Consider the following 10,241-nt stretch of genomic DNA (forward strand, 5'->3'; position numbering starts at 1 on the left):
GCTTTTACATTAATTTTTATCCTTTACCCTTCCTATGGTGTACTTTGTTAACTACTATAGTGCATTCATTAGCCAGGGCTGTCATATAGTGTCATGGACTGGATGATTTAAACAATAGAAATTACTTTCACATGGTTCTGGAGGCTGGAAGCTGACAAGGTTGGTATGTGTATGTTCTTCTCCCTATGGCTTTATATCATGTTCTCTCCTTACCTCTCTGTATCCAAATGTTCTCTTATTAGGAGGACACCAGTCATATTGGATTTAGGGCCCACTGTGAGGACCTCGTTTTACCTTAATTCCTTCTTTAAAGACCCAACCTCCAAATATAGCCACATTTTTAGGTACTTGGGGTTAGAACTTCACTGCATGAAGGGGTGGCACAATTCAGCACACACAGGGCATTAGGACTTCAAAATACAAATTTGAGAGGGATACAGTATGACCCATAGTACCCTTCAAAAGTTCTTGTCAACGCAAAACCTCAGTATCGGACTTTATTTTGAAAGAAGGGTCATTGTAGATGTAACCAGTTAAGGATACTGAGATGAAATTATCCTGGTTTAGGGGAGCCCTCTGATCCTCATAAGAAAAGGGGATGCTGAGACACACAGAAGCAGAGATGATGTGAAAGAGGCCAGATACTGGAATTATGCTTCTGCCAACAGCCAATGGAAGCCAAAAGAGGCAATAGATTCTCCCCCAGGAGCTCTAGTCCCTAGATTTCAGACTCTCAGCCTCTAGAACAGAGAGACTGATTTTTTGTTGTTGCTGTTTTAAGGAACCAAGTCTGTGGTGATTCATTAAGGCAGTCCTGGGACACGAGTACACATGGCAAACAACATAATCCAACAAGGAGAAACCAATGCTGGTTTGCCACTAAGCACCTTTATGGAACAACTACAGAGACTGACCCCACCCCAAAGATAACACAGGGCAAAGAACAGGCATGGCCCCTCCAACCCTGCCCTTGTGCTGCAGCTCATAGCCCTAAGAATTATGTTCCTGTGAATGTTTCAGTCCAGGGAGCTCTAGAAGTCAGGGGGTGGCTCTGTGCTGTTAGTGCTGAGTTCTGGTAGGCTCTGAATCATCTGCTCCTTGAAATGGGAACTCTGAATTTCTTTACATGCAGCAATAATCCCACCAGGGCTAAGATTTGAATTCATCCCATTGTGGATTAGCTAACGTGCCTCTCCCAGATGAGTTTAACTCCACTGGCTTGACTGGAAACTTAGCAGGTTTTGGCTTGAGGAAGTGGGGAAGGGAAATACCTGTATTATGCCTACAGTGGATCTAGATACATACAGGTGTGTCACATGGAGTGGGTTCAGGGGCCATCATGAGCAACAGGACAGAAAGAATATGTGTCTAGTGTGCTGTTGCTTATTTCTGAATCCATTGCAACTTAGTTACCTTTGTGACATGCATATGTCCTTGTTAGAAAAGTAAGTGGTAGGATGAAGAGTGCCCTGCTGAAATCTGTGATCCTTTGGTGTTTGAGTAGCCCTGCTTTGAATGCTTCCCCTTAGCAAGTGGACATAACAACTGAGAACACCATTCTCTCCCTCCACAGGAAGCTTCCAGCCATCAGAGGCACCATGAGGACCACTGGCACCAGGTGACACCTCCCGGTGGGAGCAAGAAGACTTTTCACATGAACCTAAAGTGAAAGAAGTGCCATATTTGACTGAGGCAGGAATAAGTGACAGCCCAAGCTGATTCAGGGCCATATACAGCATTTCTTAGGGGCATCCAGGAATACTTTAGGGTGGTAGGGATGCATGAGAGCCAAATTTCCTGCAAGTGGGATCTAAGAACTATTGTTAGTATTGCTACAACTTTGAATAAGAAGTCCCACAAGATACTGGATGATACAAGACTGAACAAGAGAATGTAAATAAAAGAAGGTAAGTTAATATTTTCATCCATGCATGTCTTGACATCTCAGCTAGGTAGTAAACCTCTAAAATGCAGGGGATTTGTCTTTTCCCTCTTCTAAGCTACACATACAGAATATATTTATAAGAATTCTTGGTCTATTAAAAACTTTGTATTTTTTAACAATAAATTCTCACTTTTAAAGAAGCCAGTAGCATGCTGAGCCCCTGAACAATTTATTCTCCCAACAATAACTTCCTTATCATTCCCAGAAAACTAGCACTATCTTCTTCCCAATGAGATGGGCAGCCTCAAAGATGGCTCCCAATACCCCTCACCTCTCAAGATTCCTAACTCTTTATGATTTCCTCCTTTGAGCATTGGCCAACCCTAATGACTTTACCCTGATGAGTAGCACATGGGCCAACATTTCCAAGATTAGGATATACAAAGACTGTAACTCTCTTGTTCATATTCCCCCCCCCTGCTGTGTTTGTGTGTTGTGTGTGTGTGTGTGTGTGTGTATCTCTGAATCAGAGGCACATAGGTGCATGGAACCCAGATTCCTGACTCACAAAACTATGAGATAATAAATGTTTGTTTTAAGCTACAAAGTTTTGGAGCAATTGCTTATACAACACTGGATAACAAACATACTGTATGCTTGGCCTAAGGCAATAGATTTGAGGTATCATATAGAAAGGTTTTCAAGAGTTTCACACCTTCATTCAGCATCAGACCATCCTTGATTTCCATAAAGGATGATACCACAGGTGTTGTTTGCTATTGTTATGCATTAATTATACAGTTGTCACTATGACAAGAGTCTTCTTTTTTTGGTACCGGGGATTGAACTCAGGACCTTGCACTTGCAAGGCAGGCGGCAGCACCATTGAGCTAAATCCCTGGCCCAAAAGTCTTCCTTTTAATTTACCAAAATCTTGCAATTATTGTTTAACTCTTCTTGTTGAAGCAAAAATTGGAATAAATTAAACAGAAAGGACCTGAGAAAAATACAAGGTAGCCTCCGTATGACTCCTGACAGCACAAAGGAAAAGAATGTTCAAAGAGCAAGAAAGCCACTCCTGGCACACCCACCAGGCCACCAGGAAAGCGGCTACCTCATCAAAGGTGTGTAGCAAGAAGAGTAAAGAAAGCAAAAGAAACTGATGAGAATGTGCACAAGGAATATAAGGATCTCACCAAAAGGGAGCAAAGCCCTAGAGATGATGGTTGCTAAGCTTGTCAGCCTTGGGAACTTCATGGCACAACAGACCAAAGCATTTCAAGAAATGCAGCCAGTTTACTCAATGGGCACAAGTCCAAGGAGGAAACAAGTAACAATTGCCCCAAATCCAGGAAAGCCATTAAGATTCCCAGGAAAGCCATTAAGATTCCCAGAAATCACAATGTTCTTATAGTAGCTGTTTCTATACAAAACTTGAAGCCATAATGAGATACAATTTTTTTAAGTGGAAAAAGACAAAATAGGTGAGGCTTAACTTTATCCACCAGCCTCTTGAATTATGAGCTTCCTAGATAGCAAGGAGGCCCAAAGGTCAAATTCAACTCTATCAGTATTGTTTACTTATTTCAGAGTATCTGACTTTGGGAGTCAGTGTTTGTTCAGCAAATTTTATCTCTTTTAGGTTAGTTAAGTAGAGGTCAAATAAGACAACTTACAGGAAAACCTTGCCAATGAGATACCTACATGTATGCATACAGGATGATGGTGGGATGGTTGTAATGCTCGTGATTATGCAGAGGGTGATAGTGGTAATAATAGTAGATGGTAATAATAACTAGTGGTGGGAGTAGTTATAAAAGCTCTGATTTAAAATCACTACCCAGATACTGCTTGAACCAAAAATGTTCTACCTATATGGTCTCACGGTCAATCTCTGTGCTGGGCCAGACATGGATGACTGACCACTATTAGGTCTCCCTGTCCACCTTCTACCCAACTGAGGGGAAAGGAGTCACATAGTTAACATAGGAGGGCAGCTACACAGCATCCAACAGCTCTCACTTCTTACCCAATGCTTCATTCTCCTGGACCTCAAATGCAGTCACTGGAGATGGACATGACGGTGAATTATCATTAATGTCTTTAACTTTCACATGAATTTGCAGTGGGTACGAAAGTAGTTTTCCATACTCATCCTTTGCAGCTGCATAAAAAACATACTACAACAGGAAGGTCAGAGTTGAGACAAGACTCCTTCATTGTCCCCCTTAAAAGGCAGAGAAAATTGCTGTTTCATTTCTAGGTCATCCCCTGCCCCATCTTATTTTCCATTTACTTAGAATTGGGAAATGAGAAACCATGGCTCAGACTGGTGGCCATATTATCAAATTATCATGTCTTTGAGGTCCCATAATATGGTGGGTCTGGAACGCAGATTTTTTAAAAAGTAAAATCGATTTTGCTCTCAACTCTAAGTGGATATAGAACTTTGTCTTGCTGTGCTGCCTGTGCAACTCTTCCTGTTTTACTTACTGAATCCTTTTCTTCTCGGTCCAAGGGTTGAGTCACATAAATATCTCCTTCCTGGTCAATTGAAAATGGGAATCTTGGAAGCTTTTCCTTTTCAACTAAGGAATACTGCGCACCTGGATCATTCCACCGCACCTGCAGGGCCCAAAGAACAGTGAGAAAAAGCACAGGGGTGCAAGAGAACTGGTTCTCCTTTGGGAATGCCTTTAGATGTCGGTGCTTCCTTATAGCAACTGAGTTACATTTTTTCACTTTCAACCTAAAATAAGACATTAAAAAATTATGTTGCTCAAAAAAGCAAACCAGGGGAGTTTTTCTTCTCTGAACCAATTCTTTATGATCTGCCCCCTAAAGACTTTGTGGGCTGCTTTCTTTCAGAGGTATGACTGGGAAGGCTTCATCTTCATGAAACATCAAGTTAGCAAACAAAATGTACTTGGTACCGAGTGTTGTCTGAGGACTAAGCCATGATATATGAGAAGTTTCTAAAATTTAGCACTGAAGATGAATAAGAGCAGTAGGAGACGCTTTAAACTCTTCTCCATGCAACTAAAGAAAGATAAATGATATATAAATAAGGCACAGTCCTCCCTAAGTATTTATTCTTACAGTTTTTAGGAAAAGAGTTACTGCAAACTCCTAGAGTTGTTTTTAAATCAACCTAATAAAAAAAAATAAACCTGATAGTAAGACCAGTTAACTTTCTGGACAGACCCTGGCTTCTCTGATACCCTAAACTATTATTAGTTTATATTTTATATTATTCATAATAATATTTATGGAGGAATTACTACTACATATCATGCACAATTCTAAATACTTTAATGGATTATCCCATTTACTCTTCAAACAGTCCTATGAAATAGAAGCTACTGACAGCTCCATTTTATAGATGAGGACACTAGGGGCCAAAAAATTAAATGTCTTGTTTAAGATCCTAGAGCTAGTTGAAATTTCCTCATGAAGCCATTCTCTTGGGCTAATTGGAAACTTTGTCCCTTGCCAGTTTTATAAGTAGCACCTACAGTACACACTTAAGGCCACGCTACTGATTCTACAGTGAGCTCGTCCTATGTCCTAAAATTCAGTCTACATTCTTATTCCTTGAACTGTGCCGTGTCACTTTTCTTCCTGGGTTTCAGAACACCCAAAGCACTTTCTCCAGGCTTAGGACTTGGGTGTGGGTCCCCAGGATTTCTTTTCTTTGACAGCCCCAACATCTATGGATTGCAATGAGGGTAATCTGAATAATGAACAGGAAGGCTTTAATCCAGTATCTGAATTTGAAATCCTCATGGGAATGTGTACTGGCATGCTTTCTTAGTTGCCAAAGCAAAATCCCACTTTTATTCTTTTTTCTTTTTCTTGCCTGAATGTGATACTCATTAATTTAACATTTATTAAATGACACTTGATCTTAGCCAAAAGGCCGAGAAGCGATGACATTTATTAAATGAAAGTCCCTTTCAATTAGACAACAGAGAAGATAGGATAGGCCATACAGGGCCCTTTAGCTACAACAGTATCATTAAAAAAAAAAATCTTAAGGCATGACAAACTGAGTTCTTTTTAACATTAACATCTTTTACTCACTTTCACAGGTACTACTTCAGTGACTCTTCACAGTAATTCTGAGAAGTCTTATTATCCCCATTTTACTGAGGAGAAACTGGAGCCCAGAACAGTTAAATTATTTATTATCAGTCATTAAACTAATGGGACAAGAACTTGGTTTCAGTTGTCTGCATCCAAATCCAGGCTCTCACACCACCCCACAGTGTTCATGTTATAAGAAACCTCCCCGGTTTCCAAAAAGACCAGATGTTGGTAGGATCCAGGTTGGATTTCCAGGAGCTAAGGTAGAAAGGTTTGCAGGTGAGAGCACCCTCCACGGAAGTGAAGGAAGACCATTTGGATGGGAGAGAGAGGCACACACAGGAGACAGAGTAGGGCACTCTTCAAGGGGAAAGATCGCCCGCTAGGACTCATTTATCCTTGGCCGTTCCTGTGCCTGTCTCACAGCTTCTGAGAGGTTGAGTCTATCGGATCTGACTTTCCCCCACAAGATTAATAGCTTTTTAAAAATATTTGCAACCCTAAATTCAAACCATGTATATGACATGTGTGTCATAGATGACTCACTAAAGCCACCATGTCCCCCACCACCAACAGGGAACCACAAACATCCCTGGTGTCTGCTTTCAAGGTGAGGGGGGTAGAAATTTTCTCTGAAAGTTCAAATATACATCTGAATCCAAGTTTTCTTCCCATGATGATGAGCTCCAGAGACTTGGGACCAGAGATTGCTTAATTTGCTTTTTAATCATGTGGCACAATACAAATGTGTTTGTGAAGGATATGAGGGTAAGTCTCTACAGATTGAGTACTTATCTAGTAGGTGCTAGGTGCCACTTGGGTACTACCTGGGTGATTTTCACAGGGTGAGGATCGGTTGAATTTTCCATAATCTCCACAGGCTCTGGTGTTTTCCAAATATTCTCCTTCACTGTAACATCTACAGATGCAGTATCACTGAAGGAGTTCTCACTCTCGCCTCCCATGTCCTTCACTGAGACCACCAGATTGTAGGAAGGGTTCTTAACAGGATCCAGTTCCAGAGCCCCTATGGGTAACAGAGAAAAGGAAACATCTCTGAAAGTGACAGACCTATGTCTCTTTCTCTGGCCCAGTTTCGGGTGGCTCCCTTGACTTACCTTGTCGGGTAAGTGATATTGCTCCTGTTTTGTTGTTGATCTGAAAGTACATAATATTGTCGATCTTGGGGAGTTGAATGACAATTTGATAAAAAAGATGGCCATTGGGAGTGGCTGGATCATCCAGGTCCGTAGCATTGACATACATGAAAGGCTTTCCTATTTAACAACACACACCCAGAAAACAAAACAAAAATATAGTTGAAAACCAGACCAACCATACCCACTTTTGCCTTCTAAGAAACAAAGATCCAATGGAGGAAGACACCATGGATTCATATCAGTAAGAAATAAATCTTTATTCTTCTCCCCTCCCCTAGGATACAGTTTCTCAAAGGATGGTCAGAGGATCTTTCAGGGTCTCTGAGACTATTTCAAGATGTCTATAAAGTTAAAAAGCATGCCTATGTAGTAGATCCATTCAAGCCACAAGATACTTAGTGGATTTTACTGTTAAGGGGTAAGAAATATGTTATTTATATGGTTTCAGATTCTGTACTGCAATGACTCTTTAGGAAACTATCATTTTTTAAGTTTTGGTATCATATCAAAAAAATCTGCAAACTTAAAATACTATTAAAATGTTTCTCTCTTTCCCAACTACATGTCTGTTGAGACTAGTTTTTATTCAGGCATGAATTCAACCAAATTAACATATGGCAGTAGAATAAATGTAGATGGAAATAACACAACTGTTTTCCCTTAATCCAGACATTAAATTTGCAAAGATTGAAATGATGGTGCTCTTCTCAGCATTGTTAATTTTCCTATATTACTTTTGTCTTGAAAATAGTTTTTTAATTAAAATATTTTTGTGTTTTTACATGATTTAATAAGCTTTTTAAAAAAATTTCTAACACTATAAATAGGAATAGATATAACCAGTGATGAACCAGAGTCAGCTAGTGGGAGTCAATTTTGAATTTTAAGAAATTTTGTGAGTGAATTATTAATATCATTGGCAGCTTGACATGAGCCATGATGAGAGTTTTTATATAATGGAAATTCACAAATGCCACAAATTAGGGCTCCACATGCTCCCAAAAATAAAACTGTAATCATTGACCAGAACATCACTGGCACCCATGTGACTAAAATTTCACTGAAACATTCAAAAAATTTTAAGAGTCCTGAGGCCAATAAGTTTGAGAGCCACTTCGCTAGAAGATTCTATTGGTGAAGAAGAAAAAAGGCCTGGAGGATTTTTACATAGCAGAATCCATGAGTGAAAGTCTTTTGTTTGCAATCCCAGGGTCAAGGACAGGAACAGCAGAACTGCTCCACATAATAAAGTAGAATAAATATTGCTTCCTGAATTATTAGTTGTAGGCACTAAAGGATGAGAAAAGGAAAAGACTGAGTATTATAAAGGAATTACTTGATGATGAGTTGATGACAATAGCTAAGACTCTTCCTGAGAACTTGGAAGTCTAATTTTTAGTTTTGTTCTGTGCACTGTTATGATGCAATGCTCATCAGAAGTGCCTGCCACATGGACTTATGCCTTGATGAAGAGCTTTTATGGAAACAACAGGTAGAAAGTCAATGCACCATAGAGAAAGGACGAGCCATGTCTGAGAGATGAATATAAGAGAAAATGAACTGGGAACCAGCAGTGACTATGCTAATGTAGGTTCCTGCCTGGATATGGGAGAGTGGGCTCACCTTTCCAGATGGTTCTAGGGTTTTTAAAGTTGACCATACAACAGTGGTTCCCCACACACACACTTGACAATGTCTGGAGACGTTTATATTATCACAACTCAGGGTAGGGGTATCACTGGCATCTAGTAAATAGAGGTCAGAGATGCTGCAAAATATTCCCAATTCATAGGACAGGTCTTGACAAAAAGACAATTATCAGGCCCAAAATATCAACAGTACCAAGGATGAGAAACTCCAGTCTACAGCAATAGAGATAATAAAGCAACTTCCAGAAGATCACTATGAGATTTAAGCTAGTAAACGTTTAATAAATGATAACTTCAGCTGCTAGTAACACAAATCTGGCATCTCCATCTGAGACCTCCATGAACATCTCCAGGCCCTACTCTCACCTGGGCGAGAGTTCTGCCTCACTGAGCCTTCATACTTTGCCTGAGAAAACATGGGACGATTGTCATTGACGTCCTTCACTTCTATGGTGATGGGGACTGGACCCTCCACTGTCACTCCTTGAGCATCCAAGGCTGCAATCTGATGTTGAGGGAAAACAAACCACCTTGGTGAGACTAGACTTCATACCACACACACAGAAGTCACTTGAAAGAAATTAGAGTTCAAAGAACCAATAGTTTAATGGCTGTAGGAGAAGAGGAACTCACAAGAGACCAAATTGGGAGCTGCTAAAATAGGTGTCCAGTCAGTAAGCCTGGGTCATCATGGCAGTAGCTTTACCACAGTGGAAGGTGCTGGACACTGAACATGCTCCTATTTTAAATTGCTGGAGGTGGTGAAGAGCACTTTACCTCTTGAGGCTAGGGAAAGGCCATGTGCTGTCACAGAGCTGTTATGGTGATCAGCCTCCAGAAGGTGCTGGACAGGAAGCTGTTGGCTTGCTGTTATTTAGAGTTAGCTCTCTGCCATTCTTAGGTGTTCAGACACCACCATGAAACTAAGGTTTGATAGTCAGCCTCTGGCCATTGGTTCCTTCTGCTTTTTCCAAGGCACTGACACTGACTTCAGTATAGCCACAGGCAGATAGCAGTAAAGCATCAAAAAGACACCGGCTTGGTTTGGGTTCTAGTGCCTGAATATGGCCTTATTTGAATGTGTAAGGCCACTTGAGGGTCTCAGGAATGTAAATTGGATTACTCTAGTCAAAAAGGTTAAGGAAGAGGGTACCATTGATATATGCTCCTCCAGCATTAGTAAAAAATGTTCACATGAGGTTTGCAAAGTTAAAATTAAGAGAGCTGAAATGGGGTGCAGGGCATCAAGGTATCAATGGGGCTTGTAGGACCTGGGGTGCTGCAGAAGTTGGAGTCAGATCCCTTTGTCTGGTCTCAACTCACCTGGAGATTGTGAGTGGCTCTTGTTTCCCTGTCCAGGGCTGTAATGTAATACAGAAGTCCATCAGGTTCTATCTTAAATATGCCATCTGTCTCCCCAGATAGTTCAAAAGTCACAGCAGGAGGATTGGCCTTAAACTG

General features: G+C 40.7%; 1 protein-coding gene and 1 long non-coding RNA gene across 3 annotated transcripts in view; one reads left to right on the forward strand and one right to left on the reverse strand.

Moving 5' to 3' along the window:
* Nucleotides 1-3,920, forward strand: part of LOC110350323 (uncharacterized) — a 73,062-nt gene extending 69,142 nt beyond the window's left edge. The window contains exon 3 of the long non-coding RNA XR_015442829.1: nucleotides 1,574-3,920. This is a non-coding gene — a long non-coding RNA (uncharacterized LOC110350323). The remainder of the gene's footprint in view (nucleotides 1-1,573) is intronic.
* Cdh17 (cadherin 17) overlaps nucleotides 1-10,241 on the reverse strand; it is an 80,060-nt gene that overhangs the window by 25,687 nt on the left and 44,132 nt on the right. For both annotated transcript variants that reach the window (XM_004850106.3, XM_021262641.2), the window contains exons 4-9: nucleotides 10,104-10,238; nucleotides 9,147-9,285; nucleotides 7,090-7,248; nucleotides 6,799-6,998; nucleotides 4,379-4,510; nucleotides 3,915-4,065 (exon numbers count right to left, since the gene is read on the reverse strand). In XM_004850106.3, the coding sequence (XP_004850163.1) occupies nucleotides 3,915-4,065; nucleotides 4,379-4,510; nucleotides 6,799-6,998; nucleotides 7,090-7,248; nucleotides 9,147-9,285; nucleotides 10,104-10,238 (916 nt within the window). The remainder of the gene's footprint in view (nucleotides 1-3,914; nucleotides 4,066-4,378; nucleotides 4,511-6,798; nucleotides 6,999-7,089; nucleotides 7,249-9,146; nucleotides 9,286-10,103; nucleotides 10,239-10,241) is intronic.

Source organism: Heterocephalus glaber, unplaced genomic scaffold, assembly GCF_053883595.1.
Source record: "Heterocephalus glaber isolate CG9 unplaced genomic scaffold, H.glaber_assembly_v1.0 deba00001555, whole genome shotgun sequence".
NCBI classification, from domain to species: Eukaryota; Metazoa; Chordata; class Mammalia; order Rodentia; family Bathyergidae; genus Heterocephalus; species Heterocephalus glaber.